Source organism: Pseudonaja textilis, chromosome 9, assembly GCF_049901715.1.
Source record: "Pseudonaja textilis isolate UNSWEBS1 chromosome 9, rPseTex1.2, whole genome shotgun sequence".
Lineage (NCBI taxonomy): Eukaryota > Metazoa > Chordata > Lepidosauria > Squamata > Elapidae > Pseudonaja > Pseudonaja textilis.
The window spans coordinates 13526740-13554601 of NC_141998.1; the positions used below are offsets into that span (position 1 = coordinate 13526740).

The window sequence follows — 27862 nt, forward strand, 5'->3', positions numbered from 1 at the left end:
ATCCAAATTGGGAGCTATGATGTGCAGGTGGCACTTGGAGAAGCCATTCTGCAGGTGCTTAAAAGCCCTTTCATTGTTGTATGATGCAGATCTATATAACACAAGCTAAGTTCAACCACTTTGCAGTATCAGGGATTGTTGGAAACCAACTGTCCCAGCTCTCTGATGCAACTTGATCCCCGATTAAGCTGTGCCTGTCTTTGTAGCACCTGGGATGGATAGAGAACCCTGGGCCCAGTCGGGAGCCTCTCCTCGCTTCTATGGCTTCCAATGCAACCTGTAGACGAGGAGGCTGCTGTTCTGCGCTCTGCACATGCTCAGGGGCAGCTTGCGCGCTTTGCGTCTCGCCCTGCTTTTGCCTGCCCGTCTCCCTCCCGTTTTCCTGGCCCCGCCCTTCAGCACTTTGGCCAGCTCCTCTCCTCCTGCCCCGCCCCTCTCCCTCCTCCCCTTTCCCGGCGATTTCCGGGTTGGCGTGAAAGAGAAAGGCGGAGAGAGAGGTGAGTGACGCAAAGCGCTTCTATCAGCGCCTGCGCAGTCACGCGGCAGTCCAGACGGGACAAGATGGCGGCGATGCGGGCGATCCGGGGGATGGTGAACGGCGCCGTCTCGGAGCTGAGCGGCGGAGGCGCGACGCGGGATCAGGCGGCCGCCATCACCCGCGATTACATCTCTCAGCCCCGCCTCAGTGAGTACTGGGGCCCGGCAGCGCCTTAGTGCCTCTCCTTTTAGCCCTTGGTGGAGCTGGGAAAAGACCGGGGAGGGGGAGCGCGGTTCGGGTCACCTTCGCCCGGGATCCGTCGGACAGGCTCGGCTTCTCTCTCGAAAGGGGGAAAACTAAGATTTGTTCATAGGGCAAGAGGAGAGGATCCCCCTGGATGCAGCAGGTCCAACCTTGGCGTCCTCTGTTGGATTGTAAATCCCATGTTGGCTGAGGATGATGGGCGATTTGGTCCGTGTGTTGTGATGATGCTTAGGGGCGGAATGGGGGTGGGGGCGACGATGCAGGAGTTCTTCTTGGGTGGGGGCCGGGATGCAGCCCCTCCTTCTTCAGATCTCATCCTGGCATCAAAAAGGGTGTTCCTATCCTCCTGCTCTGTGCATTTGCCCGAGAAGGGAATGCAAGCCTTTTCCAGGGGTTTCCATGCCCCAAAGCCCTGCAGCGAAGACCAGACCTTGCATGCACAGCCAGGCCCAGCTTCTGCCTCCTTTTACCTGCTTCTTGCCCGTCATCCTGCAGGGAGAGCCTCTCTGTCACCTTTGTTTTCTCTCCAAGGATGTTGAGTGTCTCTTCCTTGAATGGTTGGCATCAGACCCCCCCCAACACTCCAGGCTAGGCACACACACACACAGGACTGCAAGTGCCAGTTTCTGCTTCCAGTAAAGCCAGTGAAATCCAGGATGGCTTATTTTCAAGTAAACCTCCCATAGTTAGAACTGAATGTCCAAGGGTAGGGTAAATTGCCATAAAATAAAATAAATCCCAAGGTGAAGAAATAATTTTGGGAGTGGTGAGGCCCAAAGTAGGCTATATTGCAATGCCACCCCCTGCAGGATCAGATAAGCTTCTTTGTGGTACTCCATGCCCATTCTCTTAACAGTACACTTCAGTAAATGATTTCCTTGGTTTTAATCTGAGGCAATAACTCACATGATTTATCACTTTCTTATCCGAATCATGTCTTTCTCCCCCATTTTTTAATATGGGCTGTCTTCTAGTGTCTTGGTCAGCTTATTCCCCCGTGCTGATTTGGTGGATTAAAAAAACCACTAGAATGCTCTCGTTCCTCCACTGAGAGATGGTTTTTGCCAGTCTTATTCTATTGCTGCCCCTTGAAGCTGGTACACTCTCCCTGCCTAGTTTTTTTTCCTTTTCTCTGTATCTCTCTTTCTTAAAGGTTCAAACAGAACCATCCTGGTTTGCTATTAAAATGAGAAATGAGAATGAGAGATTGTGAAACCTTCTGACTAATAGATTCTGTCAACATCATGTGACACACTGCAGGTTTGCATTAAAGCAGTCAGTGGAAGCAAGATGGCTCTAGCATTCTCAGAGTTTTTGTTCTCACATCCCAGTGTGTGAAATGCTCTAAGGATAAGACAGACTTTCAGGTCTTTGGGGGCTTAGATTTATTGTTCCCAGATGAAATGGAGGAAAGATGGAGGCAAGAGTTAATTTAGGAAGAGTTCCAACATTGTTGCATGAGACAGCTGGTTTTATTCATTTGCTTGATCTGGAATTGCCTTGGTTGCCTTTAGATCAGAAGGGAGAGGAAATGTAGAAGGCTGATCTCTTCAAATTGTTGAGCTGGCTGGTTATTTGGCAACTGCCACTCAGCTAAGATGGTCCTCCTTGCATAAGGTGGTGTGCAAGTTTAATGTAGGCAATTAAATCAGATGTAAGCCGAAATAGGCTATTATTATTTCCCAGTTATTCCCTGGGAAATTAAGTTTGGTTACTATTAGGCACAGGGATGTTCCTGATGCTGATTTTGTTGCTATAAATCAAAGGCAGTGTGTCAGCAAATAAAGTTTGGCAATTGTGGAACTCCCAGAACGGGGACATCCTGTGTTACGCCAGTGAAAAATTGCTTCATGGATCCCATACAGATACAAGAGTGGGATGAACTGAAAAATCGTAAGATTTATATGGTAGTTGTACAGAACTGGCCTGGAAAGCCACATTTTAACTAATTTGGAACTCTTATTTGGGGAGGTTAGGGGTAAAATTGGGTGTTTGTGGCCACAGTTCTTAGATTTGTATATTGTTTCTGCAGTTGCAAGGAATATGTTATCTAGGATAAGATATGTAAGGCTGTGCTTAGGTTGTAAATATTGAAGTTACTGAAAATTATCAGTAACTTTACTGTTACAAAGCTAATAAAACAAGCCTGCTTTCAAACAGCATCCTAGATGTTACCTTTTGAGGGACCTCTAAGACAGTAGTCCGCAGAGAAATGTCACCCACAGAGCACCCCCCAAAGCAATTAATCCAGGCTGTGCGAGAACACAAAGCTGCACCGCCCACATGGCCTGCAGGAACCCTCCCTGCCTGCTCACTCCTTACTTGACAAACTTGCCTGCTAAGTTGCTATTTTTCCTTTTTTTGGGTTCCCCAACCATCAGCTGTTCTGCTGTGCCAGGAGATTTTGATTAGCTAGAAAGCAGGAAATGGTTGCTAGTCTTTAGATCTTCGGCTCTGCTTTTGAGCAGAGCCGAACCTTCCTTAGGACTGAAGCTTCTATTATTCAGTGCAGACTCACTGCAAGCAAATTTTATGTGAAGGCAGATAGATAGAACTCTGAATGATTCTGTGAGCAACTCAATCTGTCTGCCCGCCTTGATTGATTTTGGGTAAAAGTTGCTCTTTTTTATAAAAAAAAATCAATATTTGTATAAATATAATATTTATATACAAGCCATGCCCAACCAGTCACATGACCACCAAGCCACACCCACAAATTAGTCCATGCCCACAGAATCGTTTGTTAAGAAATTTGAATCCCACCCCTGCCTCTGTGTGTTTGTGAGTGTGTGAGAGAGAGGGAGAGGGAGAGAGAGTTTATGTCAGATCTCTCTCTCCCCTCCCCACAACCACCACCAATGTTAGCAAGCCACCATCAGTCAAAATTCATATTAGTGGTTCCCGGGATTTTAAATTATGAGTTTGGTGGTCCCTGAGGTCCAAAAGGTTAGCGACCCTGCACTAAGAGACTGGGATTTGCACTTTGGCAAGATTTTAGCAGCTATATTTTGGAGCTGTGCAATAGATTTTAAGGATATAGCTAAAACCCAAATATGGTACAGAAGGAAAAAAACCTTGTCCATTGCTCTTCAGTTGCTATGAAACACACACACACACACACACACACACACACACACACACACACACACACAGAGTAAATAACTGTTTTACCACACACATCTTTTGAACAGCAGCAAATATGTACAATGTTAAAATATTTAAAGCTAGGGTTAAAAAAACTGGACTAATTGTTTTAAAAGGTCTACACTTTAACATCGTTTTCATTTAAAACCCAAATATTAGCAGCATAATTGGTGATATTGTAAAAACGTCTTTACTGTACACCAAAAACTTTGTTACAAATCCACCAGGCATGTAAATATTACTGTGCTGACACAATACAGGTAACATACTATCATGTTTGCTATGAATAGTTTCATATAACTGTTCTTCCAGTTAAGTTGGAGACATCCTCATGGTAATCCCAAACACAAATAAACAATAATAAATTTTACTTACATAAAATGTTTTAATCTAGATACAAACTGTTCCATTAAAATTATTACTGGATTCACACATATTAAGCCAACCACCAAATACAACATATTATGTGAAGCCTAACAAAATAATGCTATGGGATAGTTGACCTGGTGAGACATTTTGGATAAATAAGAATCTGGGTTTACCTTTCCTGAGACTAGAAATGAGTACAGGTGGTCCTTGACTTACTACCACAATTGAGCCTAAAATTTCTGTTGCTAAGTAAGCCATTTGCTGAGTGAGTTTTGCCCCATTTTATGACCTTTCTGGGCACAGTTCCTAAGTGAATTATTGTAGCTTATTTAAGTTAGTAACATGGGTGTTAAGTGAATCTGGCTTCCCCACTGACTTTGATTGTCAGAAGGTTGCAAAAAGTGATCATATGATTCCAGGACACTGCATAAATATGAATCAGTTTCCAAGGATCTGAATTTTGACCAGATGAGCCTGGGGATGCTGCAATGGTCATATGAGAGCATTTGCACCAAGACAAATTCCTTTTGTGTCCAATCACACTTGCCCAATAAAAGAATTCTAATTCTAATAAATCAATTTTTTCAGTGCGTTTGTAACCTTAAACAGTCAGAAAATGAATAGTTCTATGTCAAGGACTACCTGTAGCATCTAATGATCATGCTGAATGGAATTTTTGAGCAAAATGTCTGGAGACCACCTTGGTTTTAAATTGACAAAGTGAGGTGACTAAGGAAGAACAAATTTATTCTGTCCCTCATCCAGTTTGTAAATAGCAATAACAGTGGCAGCAACTAAAGCAGATTTATAACATAGCTATCTGTGAAAACCATTGACCAAATGGCTAATCTCTTGTCTACCAAATCTTTAATTGGATCTGACTCTTTGTCAGATTCCATGAAGATTTGTGCTTAGGTATGACCTTCACATGACAATCCCTTTGGCATATTTTAAGTATCACTTTTGTCTAATGAGATTTATTTCTAGATAATTATGGATTGGATGTAGCTTCTTACTCAATTATTCTGTTCTAGAAATAATCTGGTTTGTTCATCGTTTCCTTAATTTTTGGGAATAGTGATTAATGATTACTCTTTTGTCTTGTGAGCCTGATAAAGCCCTTGTGCTCTTTGAAGTGCTTCTCTTTTTACAGTCATGTGGAATTAAATTGAAGCTTTTGCTGATAAAGGACTTTTATACCTTCCTGCAAGCTCTTTTTTACTTCCTCCCCCATCCTTTATTCATTATACAATGTCTCAAACTTCCTTTCCAAATAGATTGTTGTAAAATAATTCCTACACATTTTTTGGCTGCATCTATGAGCCCAGATAAAAATTTTTGCATATCACCAAGATAGTTGACTTTCTTATAGCCCTCTTGACAATGGCAACAGGCCATAGTGCTTCACAGAGTTTTATTTGCAAAATGAACAGGTATGTATTAAATCAAAATGTACAGTTAGTGGAGGTAAAACTTAAAATTTAGCATGATAAATGGATCCAGGTCCTTGTGGCATTATAAGCAAACCATGGCTTTGATTTGCTGTGAAATCATCCCTTTTCATTTTAAAAACCTGATTTATGGCATGTTATATATACTCATCTAACTGTGACTTGTTTGATAAACCTTGGTGTAAGAACCAGGTCATACTATTTCTGAGCGTATGAATATTAGAAGACAACTTCATGCCTTATACGTTATGGTAACCTAACCTGCAAGAAATTAGGCCATGCACATTTTAATCTTCAGAAGCTTCTCATAGACAAGCTAAAGTGGAGAGAGAAAGCATTTCTAAAACCCATTTCCACTACTCTAGTCAACAAGTAAAAAAGCTAAGGATTATCATCCAGCAAATGACTGAAACTTGGTGATTGTTTCTAGTTTCCAGGTGGTTTTGTTTAGAGGGTGAATGAGAGAGATGCTCTAGAATTATGAGCTCCCGAGAATCCAGGCTTTTATGAGGATTCCTCAGATTTTTTAAAAATCTCTGGATCCATTCAGGAAAAGGGAGGTACAGTAGTCCTTGACTTATAACCACAATTAACCCCAAAATTTATGTTGCTAAGTGAGAAATTTATTAAGTGAGTTTTGCCACATTTTATTACTTTTCTTGCCACATTTGTTAAGTGAATCATTGCAGTTCTTAAATTGTTAACATGGTAGTTAAATGACTCTAGCTTCTCCATTGACTTTGCTTGTTAGAAGGTTGCAAAAGGTTATCAGATAGCCCCAGGTGTTGTGGTTCGCTGGCAGCCGGTGCGGATGGCAGAGGAATCGGACAGTGAGGATGAAAGGGAACCAGTCATGAAATTTTGCGAAGACTTGGACGAGGGTCCTGTATCTGATGCAGGGATAGGGCCAGGACTATCTGAGAGTGGGGTTCTGCCTTCGGAGCCTTTGGAGTCTGGCAGCAGCGAGGCAGAGGACCTTGGGGAGCCTGTTTCCAGTGCACTTGTGCACAGGGCTGCTAGAAGGAAAGAGCAGCTAAAGCAGCAGGGGTGACTTGGGAGTAAGGCTGGGAGGTGATTGCCCCTCCCATAAGAGATAAAAGCCAGCTCTCGGTGATGTGCTCTTTGCAGGAAGCAAAGAAGTTCATTAGATTCTTGATTCCTCATCAAAGCCCTGTGGACTCTGGTTTGTCTTTGCTGGAACTTCTGTCTGTTTATCTGCTAATTAAGTGGACATCTGTTTCTTGGCAGCCTTTTACAACCCTGAAAGGCATGCTCTTATCTCAGACAATTGTGTTTAATGAGTTTTGGCTGGGAATGCAAATAATTCCCAGTGTCGCATTAAAAAAGGTTTGCTTTTACACACAGCATGTGTTTTCTTAATTTCAATGAAGCCTGGGTCAGAACACTAGGACACTGCGACCATCATAAATATGAACCGCTTATTAAGCATTGGATGTAAATCATGTGACTTTGGGGATGCTGCAATGGTCATAAGTCACTTTTTCAGTACCATTGTAACTTTGTAAGGTCACTAAACAAACTGCTGTAAGTTGAAGACTTATCTGTATAGCACTTAGCTTTATAAAGTACAAATGGATTGTTTACTGCAAAGTATAAAGAACTAAGCGCCCAATAAAGTAGCCTCTTCTTACAGGAGAGACATAAGTGTGAGAAACTTCTTTGGCAAAAGCTTTGAGCCAGGCAAAGGTACAGGGATCGAGTTCATATGTAGTATTAATTCATGGTTCCTTAATATTTACTTTTTATTGATTTCATTGTAATTTCCTTGCTCCCCAGAATCATTGAGAGTTTATTGAGATCACACTTTGAAAATTACTTATTTAAAGTGATATGTGAATCAAATTTCAGTTTATGTGCAATTATTCTCCTTTTTTCTGCTCTTTCTTTATAGGGACTGATAGTGGCAGAGATAGTGCTCTATAGCAGTGGCCCCCAAGTTTTTGGGCACCAGGGACGATTCTGCGAAGTTTTCCCACGGACCATTGGGGGGCGTGATTTGGTTTGTTGCCTGTATCCCGCAGATTCATTTGTTTGCACAGACCAGTTTCTGGCATTCTGCGGTCCAGTACCAGTCCACAGACCAGGGATTGAGGACCCCTACCCTATAGCACATTTTCTTAGGAAATATAAAATGAATGCATTATTAGTTCAAACCAGTTGATCCTTGCGAGTGTCATGCATAAAAAGTGAAATGAAATAATAACACATCCTCCAGACATGTGTGGGTCCAACTGAGGCTAGTTCAGGTCTCCTTAACACAGAGTAAGAAACTCTGGGATGTCAAACATCTGCCTTTGATTATTTTCCCACTGCCAAGCGCTCAAGAAGGTGCAGATAACTGGTGCCAATGCAAATGGGTATGATCTTTCCCAGCTATTCATTGAAGGAAATTCTGGCACAGAGCCTCAGCGTGCTCTGAGAAGATTGCAGCTTCTGACTTGCTTCCTTGTGCCAAAATTTTTGTCCTAAAGATTAAGGATCTGCAGCTTTTGAACTTATGGTGATACCCCCACCCCATCACTTTTGCAGCAAAGGGTGGAACAAAGAAGGCTTTTATTGAACTGCTATAATGGGATACATGATTTTATGAAAACAGTGTTATCTCTGCTGGTATTAACATGGTATAGGGCAGGCTCTGTAGCCTTTATAAATGTGGTGTACTTAAACTCTGGGAATTATGATTTTGGATCATGGTGTTTAGGTGGTATTTTTTTTTCCTCCAGTCTTTCTGTAATTTAAATGAAAGCTATTGCATATAATTCATTATAATCAAATTAGTGCCTGAAAATATAATTTAGATATATTCAGTCTTAACAATAGCACACATCCTTAGAATTAGTTGATCAGTAACTTTAGAATTCCATAGCAGGTTGATAGCCTATTTACATGATTTTACATTTTCAGAGACGAAGCAAAAAAACAGTGGCATTAAAAAATCTCTTTAGCTAACTTACAATATAGATAGTCCTCAATTTACAACAGTTGACTGAATGAGTGACTATTCAAAATTACAAAAGCACTGAAAAAAGTGACTTATGACCATTTTCCCCACTTATGACTCTTGCAGCATCCCCATGGTCACGTGATTTACATTCAGATGCTTGACAAGTAACGCACATTTATGACAGTTGCGTTGTCCCGGAGTTATGTGATCCCCTTTTGTGACTTTCTGAGAAGCAAAGTTTACTGAGAAAGCAGGTTCACTTAATGACTATGTTACTAATTTAAGAACTGCAGTGATTCACTTAACAAATATGGCTAGAAAAGTTGTAAAATGGGACAAAACTCACTTAACAAATTTCTCACTTAGCAACATAAACTTTGGGCTCAATTGTGGTCGTAAGTTGAGGACTATCTGTAATTGGTACTCCATATCTAGCATATGACTCAGCTAGTTGTGATCTCTTTTCCAGAGATGATCTATCAAGCATAAGAATGTATTTGATGTGACTACTTAGCCTCCATTATTACTTACTAAATTTGTGTAAATTTTGACTAAGAGTGCATTAAATTGTTTAAATTGTTAAATTGTTTTCTTCATTTTGGCTTTTTAGCATATAAAACAGTATCTGGAGTTAATGGACCGCTCGTAATCTTGGATCAAGTAAAGGTAAATTTTAGATTTGATCGGTTTGTAAAACACTTGATTTGAACTGCAGTTTTCTGTGGTTGTGTTTTCCTTAATTATAGAAGGATCTCTATATGTCTAAGTGTATTTTGTGTCCATTTCAATGCTAGTTTGGTTGATATTGTAATGAAAATTACATTCAAACCAATGTATAGACATACCATCCTTTTGGACACAGAAAGCATTTCTCAACATGTTCAATGCAGACATGCAACTCTCATCCCATCCTTTGCACTAAAATAACATTCATAGACAAATAACTTTTTTAAAAAACAATTTTATTTGAGTTTTCACAAAACAAAAGGAAAAATAGAACATCTTTTTTTCGTGAACAACATGGTTCCAGGTTTTCACATCTGCACACAGATATAATTTCAGTTACATATTCATTTTTCACATTCAGTTTCTTATCACTACTTTATATATTCTCTATTTTTACTCAAATACCTCCCTCAGGCTTATTTTATAGTTTTCTCATTCATTTCCAGATCTATTTCATTTCCTTTTCAAAATTTCCATGTCTTCACAGTTATTATACTTATACTTTTATCTGTCCTGTTTACAGTTTCACTACATATTCTTATATCATCATTTCCCAAAGAATTCCTCCACATTTCAGATATTACAAAACAAGGTTTCCCCTGTGTTAGTTCTCTTTCAAATCCCATTGAACATTCTGCTTTAAAGGATCCCCCTAAACAGCTATAACATTCATCTCCTAATATATATATTTTAATATACATCTGTTTTCAACCAGATTCCGCATGGTGCTTCCCCCTTAAGCTACCTCTAAAATATTTTAAATTTCAATGAAAAAAAAAAATCAATTCTCCATGCTGCAGCGAGAGCCCAGGATGGGTAGATTCCTTCTTATGATGCCATTAAGCTGAGTCTGTTCTTGTATATATAAAAGCCAACCCCCGGGAGTATTCCCAGTTTTGACTCAGCTTCTTTAAGTCACAAGCTGTGTCTCTGAAAACGTTAGCAATTTTTTTTCAGCGAAATTCAAAAAAGTTATCTTTGCTTCAGTCAGCTCCCAGGGATCCAGGTAGCTGCAACTTCAGGAGAGCGGGGCTCCATTCTCCTGCAACGTTAGGATTAACGTTTGTTTCCCAAGAGCTGCGAGGCAAGCAGGGAAGCGTCTGAGCTACCTTCCCCATAGCTGTGGTTTGCGCGATCGTAAAACTGATCAGCAAACCAATAACAGCGCTAGCTAGCTGATTGCTTAGGTGGCGACTCTTACCTTCTCTGGCTGATCCTATCGCTCAGGGCTCGCAATAGTCTAAGGAGCGACATCTACTTCTTCAGAGCCCTCGATGAGCAGCAGCCATCTTGGAGTGCAGTCTCTTCAGACACAAGGTGAGCGGCCATTTTAAGTGGCTCGGTGACCATTTTCAGGCCAACAAAAGACCCAATTGCACCCTCTGCCAACCTTAAGCGCATATTGAGAGCCATTCTTACAACGCTTGAACCTTGCCTATTTTAAAATGGATCAGGACAGGGCTCATGAAGAACTTTCCTCCCCAGTGGAACAGACCCTCCAACCCACTAAAAGGAAAAGACACAGATAGCGTACTGCTCAGAGGGAAGTGGCTGCAAAAATCAGAGCTAAGGCTCTAGCCCCCAACAAGACAACTCAGGCTGAGTTGAGGGCAGAGAAACACAGACACGTGGCTCTAGAGAGACAATTTAACAAAACTATTCAAAAATGAAAGGACAACTGCAACAAGCTTCCCAGCCAGGTGAACATCAGGGTTCCCAGAGAAGCCCCCCAGGGGAGGGGAAGTTGTTCATGGAGCCTTTGGACACCCCCGGGCCTGGTCTCCTGAGGCATTTGAGGAACAACTAGATCCTCAGGATTTGAGCAGGTCTGAGCCATATTTCCAGCAAGCTTCTGGGCCCTATGCCCCCTCTCTTCCCTCTAGAGTTCAGGCCTCCTCCCAAATCAGGTCAGAATCCACCTTTACACCCACAGCAGCCCTCCAACCCTACCTTTGCTAGCAGGCCCAAGGAGATCCAAGAAATTGTTTCCTTGACCATTAGAAAGGGACTGGCTGAAGGTTTTCAGCAGATTCTTCGGCCTCTGGAAAGGTTTCAGGCCCTTCTCCCTCCTCAGTCCATAGGCTCCTTTCCTCCTCAACAAGATTTCCACAGGCCCCAGGGCCTCGGGGCCCATTCTTCACAGGCAGAATGGGAGGATTATGAAGGAGAAGAGAGTGCCTCCCCATCTGAACACAGTTGCTCCTCTCCTTCAGAACGTGAAGAGGGCGAAATCTGTGATCGCAATCTTTCAGAGGAAGAAGACTCTCATCCAGATCAGCCCTCCTCTGCATTGGTCTTTAAACCAGTCCTCTTTGAACCCTTACTTAGCAAGGCCCTGGTCACTGCCAAGCTGTCACCTGAGGAAGTGGTCCCTGAACCACAAGGGGAACCCACCATCTGGGCAAGGAGACTCCCTCTTCTCCAAGCCTGTAGTACACATGGAGGTTTTGCCTTCCCCCCTTTTGTTTCTCGACATGGTCAAGGAGTAATGCGCTTCCCCTTCAGCAGGTACTCATCCATCAGCTTTTGGCAAACGGTTCTATAATATCAGCACATCCCTAGCCAACTCCCTTGCAGTGCCCTCTGTAGACACTCCGGTTGTGGCATCATTCTCCTCTTCTGGCACTCCCACCGAGCCAGAAGATGTACTTAAAGCAGAAGATAAGCATTCCGAACAGACTCTCAAATGCAACCACCAAGCAGCTGTGTGGGCTGTCTGGGCTTCGACCGCTGCATTGTTTTTCATGAGGGCATCTCTACGATGGCTGCACCAACTGCAGGACCAATTGCCTGCCTCTGACCTCAGGTCTCATCAGGACCTTAACAAAATTATAGCGCTGCAGAATTCACTACGGATGCCACCCTCAGTTCCGCCAAATTTGCATCAAGGGCCATGGCATCTTCGGTGGCAGCAAGAAGGCTTCTGTGGTTCCGAAATTGGCAGGCAGAGTCACACCGTGAATGGAAGCTGGCTTCTTCCCTCTGTGCAGGAGACAAGCTTTTCAGCGAGGCTCTAGAGCCATATCTCATTGAGATCAGAGATAAATGAAAAATTATTTCCTCCTCGGGGGAAAAAAGCTGACGATCGCCCACCTGCCTTTCGGGCAGAGACCACCTCCCGCTTTACTCAGCCACAGAGGGCGTATTCTCAACGCCAAGAACAACGCCCAGAAGCACCTGGCAGACAACAACCTTCTGCTGGTAAACGGCCCTTTCGGGGGAGAGAGGGTCGTTCCTTCCGTTGCTCTAAGTAATATCTCATTCTCCCCATCCATTGGAGGTTGTTTAGCCTTCTTCACCTCCAAATGGGAGGAGTCAACGATGGATGCCTGCATGCTCAACACTGTTAGGTCAGGGCTACAATTGGAATTTCTATTGTCACACCCAGAAAATTTTTTGATTTGTTTCACGGGACACTTCAAAGAGAGCCCTTATGAATTCGGCCATTCAACACCTACTCAACATAAGGGCTATTCAACCAGTCCCCATCTTACAATGGGGACGTGGATTTTACTCTCGTCTTTTCACTGTTCCCAAAGCCTCGGGGGGTGAGCCATCCTTGACCTAAAATTTCTCAATTTGTCAAATGCAGGCAATTTAAAATGCAAACACTGCATTCTATTTTAGAGAGCGTTCGGGAGGGCGTTCTCTTCCATTGATCTCATGGAGGCTTACCTCCATATTCCCATCTGGCCTCATCATTGCCAGTTTCTCCATTTCTGTTACCAGAATGCCCACTACCAGTATCGAGCTCTTCCCTTCGGCCCCTCATCGGCTCCAAGGGTCTTCCCAAAGATTCTAGCAGCAATGGTGGCTTCATTACATTCTGTTCCAGTGAGGATCCAGTGCTACTTAGACGACATGTTGATACTGTCCTCCTCCATCCACTCTGCCCATCCAGACCCAGAGATTACCCTGTCCTGCCTCCAAAGCCACGGCTTTTCTATCCACACCAAGAAGAGCCATCTCTCACCTACAACCAAATTGCTACACTTGGGAGCAGTTATCGATACAACTTTGTGCCAGGTTTTCCTGTCTCCAGATCGTGGAAAAAGCCTTGCAGGGATCATCAGCCAGATTCAACAGCAACAGATTGTTCCCTTGTAGCTACTGTCCAAATTATTGGGAAAGATGGTTTCCTGTATTGGTATCCTATATTGGCATCGTCCCTTGGGCACGGCTTCACTCCCAATTGCTCCAATGGTTCCTGCTCCCCTTTCAATGAGCAGGAACCAGCCACTCGTTAATCAAGGTCCTGCTCTCTCCACAGGCCCGGCAGTCCCTCAATTGATGGCTCTCCCTGTCCCTCTGGAAGGGGCTCCAGTTCAAGGAACCATACAGGCTAGTAATCACTACAGATGCCAGCCTTCTGGGTTGGGGCTCCCATGTGGAGGGTCAGAGAGCTCAAGGGGTTTGGTCCAGGTCAGACAGAACCCAACCCTTAAATTGGTTAGAGCTCAGAGCTATATCTCTGGGTCTTAGGCATTTCAGAGCCTCTGTGACCGGTTCCCATGTTCTTGTGTTGATGGACAATATGGCCACAAAGGCACACGTCAACAGGCAGGGGGGATGAGATCCAAGGCACTTATGAGGGAGGCAGAATGTTTGGGGCTATGGGCAGAGAAACACTTGCTGTCGATTTCAGCAGATCACATCTCCGGAGTCGACAACTCCCAAGCTGACTGGCAGAATGGTCCATTCACCCGTCCCTATTCAGGGATCTTTCCCTCAGATTCAGAACTCTGGAGGTGGATCTCTTCTCCACTCCTCAGAATGCCCAAGTCAACAGATTTTTCACCAGGTTTCCTTGCCAGGGAGTGAAGGGGACCAATGCTCTTCAGTGCTCTCCTCTACGCCTTTCCCCCTTTTCCCATCATTCCGGTGGTCATACGGAAGTTGTTGGAAGAATGAGCAGAGCTAATTCTCCTGGCACCATATTGGCCACGGAAGCCCTGGTTTGTGGACCTGGTCAACCTGTTTGTGGCCACTCCTTGGAGGATCCCAGCCCATCTGATCTCCCTGCATCAGGGGGCCCTGATCCATCTGGATCCCCAGTGGCTCAAGCTGACCGTGTGGCGCTTGAGTGGCAACAGCTAAGGGAGACTAATCTCCCAGAGAGGGTAATCCTCATCATCCACTGTAAAAAGGCCAGAGAGCCTCAGCTTTTCAACTCAGCTCTTGGACATAAAAGCTATTGTCTCTGGACTCTGAGTTGGTAGCGTTCCTCACACAGAAAAGAACAAAGCAGGAATCGATAAAACACCATCGAACCACTCCTGGGGCTCTGGTAGAGCTTTGCTCACATGGAGAGCAGGGATCTGCTCTCATCTGCCTGTCAACTGCCTCAACTCGGCGCTGACACATCGGCAGTAAGTGAGCTAGTTTAAAACACCATGAAATCTCTCCCAAACTCTTACTGGGGCTAATTATCATCACACAGCCTCCTAAAACCAGGGCACGTGGCTGATTGGACTGGGATGGCTTCTCACACTCATTCCAGCAGCGCGGGTCTCTCCTGAGCTTTTTGAGGCCCCAAACTGCAAGATCTCACAGACAGCCCTGTGGTCCCACAGACCAAATTAAGCCGATCCCGATCTGAACCACCAAGGCTGCTAGATAGATAGGAAATACTATCTTCCTATGGCAAGGCAATAATCTGATCGCTCTAATTACTACAGTAAGACTCCAACGTGAGGCCCCAGGAGATCATCTTACAAGCTCTCAAAGGCCCGTGCCTTGTGGCGGCCGGCCATTTTGTGATCGAGTCCCTTCAGGTGCCATTCTTTAGTGGGCCCCAAGGCAGTGATCCTCTTTGTACTGGCCATACAGCTCAGAAAACACACTCAGGAGGAGCTGACAGCACCTCTGGTGCTCTTCCTTGAGCAATGGAAATCGATTGGGCCCAGCCAGGACCATCAGGCCTGCAGCACATTCAGGCCTCTGAGGCATCCAAAAGGACTCTGAAGAGGAAAAGACCACGAGTCCGCTCAGCTAACAGGGAGGCCGCAGCTAAGATCAGGGCGAAGGCCCTTGCCCCCAAGAAGGCCTCGAAATCTGAAATTAGGGCAGAAAAAAGGAGACATGTGGCCTTAGAAAAACAATTTGCAAAGAATGTTCAGCAATTGCAAGAGCAATCATTGGTCTACACCGACCAATCATTAGGAAAGAGAAGGTCAGATGGGAACCCTGCTAGCCATCTAGGGGCCTGGTCGCCTGAAAGGCAGGAAGAGACCCTTCCCCAGGACCTGAGTTTGTCAGGCCCATTACAGACCACCTACCTGGAATGTCCCTAAGCCTAATCCTCAACAGGCTGTGCCCCTAGGGGTCTATAGACATAGGGAGGAAATAAACCTTATCCCTCCTGGAACTGGGCCCCAAATCATAGGCCCCTCCCTGGAGAACAGGCCTCAGGACATCCAGGCTGTAGTCTCAGTGGCAGTCAGACAGGGCATCGCTGAGGGTGTCCAACACTTATTCTACCCCCCAGGGGGTGGCCCGGGTATCCTTCTTTCTGTCAGGGTAACCTTCCTCTACGGAGGGAGGTTCCCACTTCGGAACCTGTGTATGTCCCCCATCCTTCTACCTGAGAGAGTCAGGATGATAGGGATCCTCATACCATTCTGAACAGGGTAGCTCCTCAGAGGAGGAAGAGGGGGAAATTAAAGATCCCTTCCTCTCTTATGAAGAGACACTAAGCCAGAGCAGCCTTCCATTACGGCTGCCTTTAAACCCTCCTTGTTTCAGCCATTACTACAAAAGGCTCTAGCTATAGCCCAGTTAAGCCCAGAAGAGGTAGCCTCAGAACCACAGGCTGGCCCCTCGGGCCAAGGAGATGCATTATTCTCAAAACCAGTGGTCTGAAATGAGGTTCTCCCATCCCTGTTGTTCTTGGATTTAGTTAAGGAACAACGTGACAGCCCCTTGTAAGGGCCTTGCCCTTCATCCCAGGACAAGAGGTTCTTTAATGTGGGTCCCTCCCTGGCCAATGCATTAGCTCTCCCAGCTTTAGATCCCCCAGTGGTAGCCATCTTCACTTTCTCAGGCACTTCTACGGAACTGGAGGATGCCTTACGACTGGAGGACAAGAAATCAGAACAAATTCTGAAGTGCACACACCAGGCCGCAGCTTGGGCTATGAAAGCTTCCACTGCGGCCTCGTTTTTATCAGGTCTGCCATTCGCTGGTTGCGTCAGCTTCAGGACAGAGTTCCCAGTGCCGATGTCAGGTCCCACCAGGACTCAATAGCGGCAGCCGAATTCACCGCCAATGCCCCTTTAAGCTCCGCCAAGTTCACTTCGAAGGCAGTGGTTTCTTCGGTGTCTGCCAGGCGTCTTTTCTGGATGCGCAACTGGCAGACTGACTCTAAACATAAGTGGAAGTTGGCGGGGGCTCCTTGCTCCAGAGAAAACCTCTTTGGAGCAGTCTTAGAATCATACATGGTGGAAACCCGAGACAAGAGAAAGGTGCTGTCAACTTCTTCCAAGGAGTCAGAATTTCGACACACCACATACTCCAGGCCTCAAACCTTCCGGCCAGACAACACCCCTCGTTTCAATCACAATCAGAGAACGTATCCTCCTCGGCAGGAACAACAGCAAGACCACCAACCCAAACAACAGCAGTTCTCGGGTAAGCAGCCCTTTCAAGGGGGAGGTTGTTCATTCAGGCGCTCTAAGTAACTGGATTCACTCCCCTCCCATCAGAGGTCGTTTGATCTTTTATAAAACCAGATGGGAAGAATCAACTATGGATGCCTGGGTCATCAGGATGATATCATCAGGCCTTCACCTCGAGTTTCTTTTCCCCGCTCCAAATTTCTTTATCAGTTGTCCGATCTCTTGAGACACAGCTAAACACGCCCCAATGGACTCAGCTATCCATCAGCTGACAGACATCACAGCCATAGAGAGGGTTCCATTGGATCAGTGGAGGCCAGGCTTCTATTCCCACCTCTTTGTTATCCCAAAGGCCTCAGTGGGTGGGGGTGGAGAACTATCTCAAGCTCCTGAACAAATTCATCCCATATAGGCATTTTAAAATGCAAACACTGCATTCTATTCTTCAGAGCGTCCGGGAGGGCAATCTCCTCTCTTCCATAGACTTCATAGAGGCTTACCTCTTTATCCTAATTTGGCCTCCCCATCGCCAGTTCCTACACTTTTCTTATTGTGGTGAACACTACCAATACCGGGCCCTACCATTTGGCCTTGCATCAGCACCCTGGGTCTTTACTAAGGTCTTGTCAGCACTGGCAGCCCTCCTCTGAGCCTTACCTGTGAGGGTCCAATGCTATCTGGACGACATTCTGATTCAATCTACCTCCATCCAGGCGGCCGAACAGGATTTTCGAATCACGATGCAGGTTTTGCAGGAACATGGTTTCTCCATCAACCTGGCCAAGAGCCATCTTTCTCCAACGACCTGACTGTTGCACCTAAGGGTCATCATTGACACAGCTGCGAAGTCTTCCTCTCACAGGACCGACAGGACAGCATCAACGAGTTGATCAACAGAATTCAACTAAGTCACTCCATTCCACTCTCCCTCCTGGGCCAGTTGCTTAGGAAGATGATCTCATGCATCGAAGTTGTGCCATGGGCACGCCTACATGCACGCACCTTGCAATGGTTCTTCCTCCCCTTCCAAAGAGAGGGGATCAGCCATTCTGCTCGCAGGGTACTGCTTTCTCCACAGGTGCTTCAATCCTTTCGATGGTGGCAGTCCCAGGCCATCACGAAGGATCATCCCTTTGTGGTGAGGAACAGAATTGTAGTGACTAAGGACACCAGCCTTCACGGCTGGGGAGCGCATGCCCAGGGCCGGATGGCCCAAGCACACTGGCCGTCTTCAGACAGGTCTCTTCCCATCAACCTCCTGGAGTTCAGGGCTATTTTTCTCACGCTGAGAAGTTTCTGGAACCTAGTGTCAGGGTCCCATGTGCTAGTTATGACAGACAATATAGCAGCCAAGGCTCATGTCAACAGGTAAGCGGGAACCAAATCCAGGGCTTTGACACGGGAGACGGAACGTCTGGGGAGATGGGCAGAGAGGAACCTCCTGTCCCTCAGGGTGTACCATATTTTGGGGGTTGACAACTCCCAGGCAGACTAGTTGAGTCAGACTCAAGTCGACCACTTGGAATGGAGACTCCATCCTCCCTTGTTCATAGAATTGTCCCACATTTTTGGAACTCCAGAGGTGGACCTCTTCGCCACTCCCCAGAACACATAGGTAAACAGGTTTTTCTCCAGGTTCCCAACCCAGGGAGCAGAGGGGACCAATGCACTTTGGAGCAAATGGCCCCAGGTCTCCTCTACACCTCCCCCCCTTCCAATTATCCCGGCAATCATCCAGATGTTGGAGGAAAAGGCGGAGTTGATTCTGCTGGCTCCTCATTGGTCCAGGAGACCCTGGTTTGCAGACCTGGTGAACCTGTCTGTTCAGAGGCCATGGAAAATCCCAGCCTCGAGGATCTCTCTGTCAGGGTCCTTCTGCATCCGGAACCCCAATGGTTCCAGCTGACCGCATGGTAGTTGAGTGGCAAATGTTGAGGGAGGTCAACCTTTCAGATAGTGTAATACAATACAGGCTTCACATAAGCAGTCAACAACCCAACTTTACAATGTCACCTGGAAGAAATTCTGTGAGTGGTGCTCTGAGAGGGTCCAGGACCCCACCTCAGCATCTGTTCTGGAGGTCCTACAGTTTCTCCAGGACAGGCTGGACAAGGGCCTTGCACCAAACACCCTCCACAGACAGGTGGCGGCTTTAACTTCAGTAATTTCATGGGACAGGTTCACTTCCCTTGCCCACCACCCATCAGTCCGCAGGTTTCTGAGGGAAGCTTCGAATCTGCGGCCACCTGCTGTGCATAGGTATCCCACTTGGGATCTGTCTAAGGTTCTCCAAGCCCTCTCGGGCTCTCCCTTTGAGCCTTTACATACAGTGGGTCTTTGTCTTTGACCCTCAAGGTATCCTTTTTGGTAGCTATTACGTCATCCAGGAGGGTGTCTGAATTAGCTGCCCTTTCAGTGAGGCCTGACTTGTGTATGTTTCATGACAACCGGGTGGTTTTGCGTCTGGACCCTTCATTTGTACCAAAAATTAACTCTTGGTTTTTACACGGCTCAAGACGTTTACTCCCTGACATGAACTTGATCACCCTTGATGTACTGTGCTTTAATTTTGTGTTCTCTGCTGCTCTTTAGAAAAATCTTTTGGCCTAGTTGATTGTCCTTATTATCATTCAGTTTCCCAGGTATGCAGAGATTGTGCATTTGACACTCCCTGATGGAACAAAGAGAAGTGGACAAGTCCTAGAAGTCAGTGGATCCAAAGCTGTAGTTCAGGTAAATTGAGTCCCAGTCATATTTCAAATTTTGCAATGAAAATAAGCTATGTGAACTAGTTGGATAAACCCTTTTACAGGTAGTCCTTGAGTTACAACTGCAATTAAGCCCAAAGGTTATGTTGCTAAGTGAAACATTCGTTAAGTGAATTTGTCCCATTTTGCAACTTTCGTTGCCACATTTGTTAAGTGAATCACTGCATTTGTTAAGTTAGTAATATGGTTGTTAAGTGAATTGTCTTCTCTATTAACTTTGTCAGAAAGTTGCAAAAGGGGATCATATGAGCCCAGGGCACTGCAACCATCATAAATATGAACCAGTTCCCAAGTATCTGGTTTTTGATGCTGTAATGGTCATTAGTGTGAAAAATACTCATAAATCACTTTTCTATGCTGTTGTAACTTTGAACAGTCACTAAATGAACTGTTGTAAGTCAAGGACTGCCCATATACTTGCCTGCTATTCTAGGGTCCAATACCTTTTTTACATAAGATTTTACATTGAGCTTATTAAATTGAGCTGTAATATTTTAGAAACTGTGTGCTTCCAAGGCTTCTTATGAAAGAGAAGTAAATTCAGTTTCTGGTCTCACAATATTTTTGTTCCGGGAAAGCTTAACATAATTTTATTTCCTGTTTGGCGTGGAATTAGTTTCCCATCAAAATAATCTTGTGACAATAAAACTATTTTTGAGCTCTTGAAGCTGGAGCCTAAAATAAAGGACAAGCTATTTTTGGTTTGCTATGTTTAAATGTTTGCTAGGAAACCATGGGTGATAATGGATATAATGCTATTTTTGAAATAAAAACACAAAGTAAAATATTTACCCTTTTCTAGGTGTTTGAAGGAACTTCGGGAATTGATGCTAAGAGAACATCTTGTGAATTCACTGGAGATATCCTTCGAACCCCAGTGTCTGAAGATATGCTCGGTAGTACCAGATTTTGTTTATTGGATAGAAAACTTTATATGTGATTAGTCCTGATATCTATTTTGTATGCAGGGTGGCAGCTTCTATGATAATAATGCATGCATCCCTCCTTCCCTCCCTCCCTCCCACTCATTTTGATCTTTGTAGGGCGTGTGTTTAATGGCTCAGGAAAACCTATAGACAGAGGTCCTGTAGTCTTGGCTGAAGACTACCTTGATATCATGGGTAAGTTTAAAATGTTCAATATATCATTAATATAAATGCTTATAAGGTGCTTAGATCTGGCCCATGGGACCATCCTGGAAACAGCAAAGCCAGCCAGCAGTGCCTCTGGCAGCGAAAATTGAGCTCAGGGGCTGCTCAGGCGTTTTCGCCGGCAAAGGGCTGCAGAAAGGCCATCAATGAAAATGTGTACCATGTTCAACCTGGGCAGCAGAGTGAGAACATCAGCAGCAGCCTTGAGGAGGAAGTAAGTGCGGCCAGGCATCCCCTTGGGGAAGCGGGTCTGGCCTGGCCTGTGGGGTCCTGGTGCCCTGGGAACATGTGGGCGAGGCCGGGCACTTGCCTTCTGCTGCCTAGGGCTCTGAACAGCCTGCGTCACCATCCAGGGATCCTCTCTGTGGCCTGAGAGGGATGGCAAGGCTCCTGTGGAGGACAAGGGTTTGGCTCTCTCCCTGGTCTTGCCTTCCTCCACTGAAGACAGTGGATTCCCCCAGCCCTGCCTGGGCCACCACAGGTGTCCCAACACAAATGATATCGAGCTGGCCATGCCCACCCTGGCCACATCCCCCCGCCCCCCCGCCCTCCCGCCCCACCGAGGTCAAATACAACCCTGATGCCACTGTCAATGAAAACAAGTTTGACACCGCTGGTATAGATGTTTCAGAAATATCCACTTCCTTAGACAAATTGCTTGAATTGTAATATGGATATGTTGAGTTTTCATATTCTTTGTGGAAAATGCTGGTCATACTTTCTTGGAAAATTCAGACTAAACAGGATTGTTTTTCCCATTAAAATGAAATAGGTCAGCCTATCAATCCTCAGTGTCGAATCTATCCAGAAGAAATGATTCAGACTGGCATTTCTGCTATAGATGGTATGAACAGTATTGCCAGAGGTCAGAAGATCCCCATTTTTTCTGCTGCTGGATTGCCCCATAATGAGGTAAGGGTTTGAATAGCGTTTTATGGAGTAGTCATCTCAGTTCCTCCATTTGGAGATGACTATCTGGTCGAATTCCTGGACAGATCAAAAAGGAGAAGAAAAAAACTGGAGGCCACTCTCTGGCAAGTCCTTCATGGAGCTCAAGAATAAAAACAAGCTTAAAAGAAAACTGTTTAATAAATCCAAACATTAAGACAGGTCAAAACATTAAGCTAAAAATCATACTGAAAGCTGAACTTCATTATATTTCATTTAAAAGACATAGGAAATCCAAGGATGCCTTGGTGATGCGGAGAGGCACTTCAAATAAATTCACCTCTCCACAGAATGTGGTTCACAACTTCCTCTCCCTTTGCAAAAATTCTTGAAGGACATGAGATGAAGACTGATCTTCAGAGATGTGCTTTCTCTCAGACTAGTAATTTTTTGAGGGTAGGTTGCTTTGTAATCCAGTTTTCCTCCCAGAACATCATTACTCAGAGATTGGATAGGTAGATCACTTATATGCCTACATATCTACTATTCTTCATGCTCTACTAGGTGTAATCAAACCAAATATAAGCAGTCCTTGACTTATGACCAGTTGCTTAGCAACAATTCAAAGTTATGATGCCCAGGGTACCCAGCGGTCCTGTGATCATATTTATGGTTGTTTGCAGTATCCTGCAGTCATGTGACAATTCCATATTTATATATATATTTTGCCAGAAACCCATTTTTTAATTTTGGGCTTCTGGTAAAAGGCCATTGCAGGCAGTGGACTTACTAAATAATTGTGGTGTTCACTTATTGACAAAAAGTTGTAAAATCCAGTTGGTAACATGATGACCTCTTTAACCAGCATGAGTTATGACTGTCATTCTGTACCAGGCACAAAGAATTAGGACTGTATTTTAAATTCTAGTTTAGCTGATTTATTGTTCATGCCTATTCATGAGAATCTAGTCAACTAATGGTCAAAACTAAATTAAAGTTAACAGAATTTAAGAAGAATTGGACTTGAATCACTTGTGGGAACATAATGACTAGGCTGATTAGTCTTTTGACTCCATCCTCAGGCTATGACTATGTTCTCCTACATTCTGGGTTCAGTTAACAGAATAATATCAATTTGTGGTCGCAAGTCAAGGACTACCTGTATTAAAGCAGTTACTCTCATAAATGACACTTTGATAGCCTTATCATTTGCATTCTTCCTAATAATCAACTATTACATTGAAGTCATATGTTGCCATTTTTTTACCCAGATAGCAGCTCAGATCTGTCGTCAGGCTGGCTTGGTGAAGAAATCCAAAGACGTGGTGGACTACAGTGCTGAGAACTTTGCCATTGTATTTGCTGCAATGGGAGTAAGTAATTAAATGCATGCAAAATTATTTTCTCCTTCATTGCCCAAAACAATATGGGCACCTCTATGGGAGAGCAACTTGTCCCCATTACTCTGAAACTGCTGCAAACTTTTGACAGCATTTTTTTTCCTTTCTTGCTAAACAAATAAAAATCAGGGTGGAAAGGTCAAAACTTATGAACGTAGTAGACATCTTTATAAGTATACAATGATATTTTCTGTAAGCTGAGTTTGAACTGGTTGACTTCATCTTCTTGCTTTTCTCCAGGTGAACATGGAAACAGCCCGATTTTTCAAATCTGACTTTGAAGAAAATGGGTCCATGGACAATGTGTGCCTGTTCTTGAATTTGGCTAATGATCCAACGTAAGTGACTGGAATCTTTATTCTTGGATTTTGTCTTGGCTATTAATCGTATTACCCAAAAGTGGGGCCTTTGATATTGATTGTGTAGGCCTTCATAGAACATCTAAGCATCTATTGGTGACTGAAAGAAGAGTGAAGTCCTTCCCTTTGTCTCCTCATTATGTTCAGGCAGACTCCCTTAAGAAGACCATGCATTCTTCGTGTTCCATTCTTCATGTTAATTACTCCCAATGGATCCTGAATCTTGTTTTAAGGCTTTTCTTCTAAACTGTCTTTTTTTTAAAGCAAGTCCTTCACTTTGGCATGATTATTTAATAGAGCTCATTATTTTTTCCAGCATTGAACGGATAATCACTCCTCGTCTTGCGCTGACTGCAGCAGAATTCTTGGCTTATCAGTGTGAGAAGCATGTCTTGGTCATTCTGACAGATATGAGCTCCTATGCAGAAGCTCTGAGAGAGGTACATATTTAGTCTATTAATTAGACAACTGTTGAACTGTGCAGCCAAATATTTTCGCCAGCTTGGATTTTCTACCTTGTAAGGCACAAAATTAACTAACAATCTGAAGGTTATGGTTTTTTGAGAATAATTACTATAGAATATTCTGACATTATTGTCTTTCATATATAACATGAATGAATTCATAAGAGCATTTAGTAAAAGTGTACAGTATTCAAGTCCTCAGCGGGTATGAAAACCTGTTGCATGCCCATTAGCTAGACTCTGGGTTTCAGGAAAATATTTCTTTATGTTAAGGCGATGGCAACAATCTTAAATTTCACAGAGAGATCAGAGGGATGAAAACTAGTGATCTGGTGTGCAGGGTCAAAGGGTAGCTTTGCGGGCAGAGGTTTGAAGACCCCTTTGTATTTTCTTGCTTCGACTGGTTATTCCAACCTATTTACCTTCATTTCCCAAAGGTCTCAGCTGCCAGAGAAGAAGTACCAGGTCGGCGTGGTTTTCCTGGTTACATGTATACAGATTTGGCCACAATCTATGAACGAGCTGGACGAGTAGAAGGCAGGAGTGGGTCCATTACCCAGATTCCCATTCTTACCATGCCCAATGATGGTAAGTTCTCTTTCAGGCTTATTTTTAATCCTGGAACTTCTCTCAACCTCTGCATCTCGCCCTGCAGGCTAGATTAAATGCATTAAGCCTGATGGGCAAACATTTCACAATTCAGACACTGGTGCTATGAGCATCTGGGCAGCTGTGTTTGTAATTCCAGGATTTCCTTGCACAGCTTTCTTAGGCAAGGGAAGGTTTTTTCCCCAGCATTTGGTGGTTTTTGCTTTCCCCATCTTTGTATTTGGATCACCTTTTCTATTCCTTCTGCTTAGGCAAGTGTGTCACAGTGGCTGGATTTATAGTTCATGCTCAGTCATAAATAAACCATAATGGCTGGGTTCATTGAATACACTAAGATATAAACAGCTATCGCACTTAGACTTATATACTAGTTCATAGTACTTTATAGCCCTCTCTAAGTGGCTTACAGAGTCAGCCTATTGCCCACAACAATCTGGTTCCTCATTTTACCCATCTCAGAAGGATGGAAGGCTGAGTCAACCTTGAGCTGTGAGAATCGAACAGCTCACAGTCATTTCGAGCAGAATTAGCCTGTAATACTGCATTCTAACCACTATGCTACCACAGCTCTTGTGGCTCAATAGGTTGCATGTGAAACAAATGAGTAATTGGTCATGTAATTTGCACAAAATTAAAAGCTTTAATTCAATTTCTCTTGAAGATATAACACATCCTATTCCTGATTTGACGGGATATATTACCGAAGGCCAAATCTACGTAGACAGACAGCTGCACAATCGACAGGTTAGTATTTCATGTTGTGAAATACTGCTTTGTGCCTGTTATACATGAAGTCCAAGAAGGAATTATCAAAGAGCTGATCTATTTGCCATCTCTTTGTTCTGCCATGATTACTGGCTTCACTTTTCACAGAGCCTTCTTCAGTCCATCATTTCTTCACTGGAAATCACATTTCCAAATTTTTAGAGCTGTTGTTAAAACCTGGTTCTTCTTCCAGATTTACCCACCCATCAATGTACTTCCTTCTTTGTCTCGATTGATGAAATCTGCTATTGGGGAGGGAATGACTAGAAAGGATCATGCTGAAGTATCAAACCAGCTGGTAAGTGGAATTACTAAAAGAGGTCTGTAATTCCTTCATTTTCTTGCATTGAAAAGCTTTTCTTCCTTTCTTTTTCTCTTTCTTTTTCTCTTTCCTTTCTCTTTCCTTTATTAGATTTATTTTTTTACTTATAGAAAAAATATTTAATAAAATAATAAAAACTCAATTTTTATGAGAAGTAGGATCCCAATAAATCGTAAGTATATCTAATTGCCTTTCATGCCAGAAATAATCTCAAAATTCCTATGAAACTCGCATTGGTTGAAATATGGAGACAAACTTCACAGTTCTTTAATTTTTTGTTTTGTTTTGGTTTAGTATGCCTGCTATGCCATTGGGAAGGATGTCCAAGCCATGAAGGCAGTAGTAGGAGAAGAAGCACTTACTTCTGATGATCTTCTCTACCTTGAATTTCTGCAGAAGTTTGAGAAAAACTTCATTGCTCAGGGTAGGGATTGTCTTTCAGATTTATTTATTTATATCTTGCCTTTATTATTTTTACAAATAAAGCAGCCAACACACGATACTCCTTTCTCCTCCTACTTTCCCCACAATAACAACCCTGTGAGGTGGTGAAAGAGTGTGCTGAGAGAGTGACTGGCCCAGTCACCCTGCCAGCTTTCATGGTTAAGGCTGGACTAGAACTCACAGTCTCCTGATGTTTGGCCCAAAGACATCTAGTCGGTTTTTACGTCTAAGGTGGGACTGGAACTCACGGGCTCCTAGTCTCTAGACTGGTGCCTTAATCACTAGATCAAGCTGACTCTCAGATGACAGGGGACATTGTTGTTTCATCTGGATCTCAGCATGTGACCCTGCTCTCTTATTGTTTCAGGGCCCTATGAAAACCGAACTGTTTACGAAACGCTGGACATTGGCTGGCAGCTGCTACGTATTTTCCCCAAGGAGATGCTGAAGAGGATTCCTCAGAGCACTTTGGCAGAGTTCTATCCCCGAGACTCCACTGCAAAACATTAGCTTGCACCTTTTGCTTCCCCCCCAAAATACTGAATTTCCTCCCCCCCCCTTGTATTGGTGTTTACTTGTCAGCCCTGTAATTAAACCAAGAATAAGTGACATATTTGTGCCAGTGTTGCTGATGTTTGAAGAATTTAAAATACGCTCCTTTTCAAACACTGGTAACTTGAGTGGTTTACATATACTGGGAGGAAATTGTGTATTTTTAGAATTTTCTTTGCTTTGCTGCAAGGGTTTTTGTTTCTTCTCCTTTATGTGGTCGCGAAGGAAGAAAGTACACAGAGTTGGCTGCCATGCCATTTTCGGACTGTTGGAGCATGAGAAAAATCATCTAGTCGTGGAAGGAAAAGCTAGACCCATCAAAAGTTGAGAAAAGTTGTATTCCTTGGTCAGGCCATCTTTGTCCACTTAGGAGTTTTGGTATTCAGGGGTTACTCCACTCTTAAGCCATCCTGCAGACAAGTGGACAAGAGAAAGCTACCCACTAGGTTACACTGGCTACTGGTAGAATTTCAAGCCCACGAAACACCATTTGCTTTAGCTATTGTATGGCTAGGAAATGGCCCAACAGTGATTTTGCAATATTTGCATATCCTGTTGTCTGCCCAGGAAAAGTACATGATTCCTACCTCTTCTGTGAAAACTTTGCATAGGGACTACATTCCAGGTGGCCAGTCCCATTGCCTGGTTGCATCTGCACATTTATGCAGTTGTGGACATAAATATGAAACAGCAGCAAAACAGGAGTTTCCTCCCCCCTTTTTTTCCTATGCTTCATGCAAAGTAATCAAGGCAAATGTTGAGGGTAAGGATGCCTGCAACTAACAGTTATCTTGTTTGGTACAGCATCAGTCTTCAAAATATGAGGGGGTCCTTGGTGCTGTCTGACCTGGGTTGTTTTCTTGCAGACATTTCATTACCCAAACTAAGTAACGTCATCAGTGCTAATAAAGAGTGTGGTTTGCTGTCGGATTATATACTAGTGGTTTGCCCTGTCAGTGTTGGTGGAGGTGGTCTTAGAGATTATTTGGTTAGGTTGTTTACTATGGGCTCTTCGGAACTTACTTGACTGGGGTATCAAGAAACTATCAAGCCAACAGTAAACAGCCCAACCAAATTAAGACCACCCCAATAACACTGACATGCAAGTCACCAGAATATAAATTGAG

The 27862-nt window shown here is 43.9% G+C and overlaps 1 protein-coding gene across 1 annotated transcript; it reads left to right on the forward strand.

The window, feature by feature from the left end:
- The first annotated feature begins 544 nt into the window (after positions 1-544).
- Positions 545-26794, forward strand: ATP6V1B2 (ATPase H+ transporting V1 subunit B2). Its single transcript, XM_026718006.2, has 14 exons — positions 545-685; positions 9282-9337; positions 19648-19746; positions 20584-20677; positions 20825-20902; positions 21705-21844; positions 23092-23193; positions 23461-23558; positions 23896-24019; positions 24481-24631; positions 25314-25396; positions 25611-25715; positions 26034-26163; positions 26551-26794. Exons 1-14 carry the CDS (start codon positions 562-564, stop codon positions 26691-26693), a joined length of 1527 nt encoding a protein of 508 aa, XP_026573791.1. The 5' UTR covers positions 545-561; the 3' UTR covers positions 26694-26794.
- The last annotated feature ends 1068 nt before the right edge of the window (positions 26795-27862 follow it).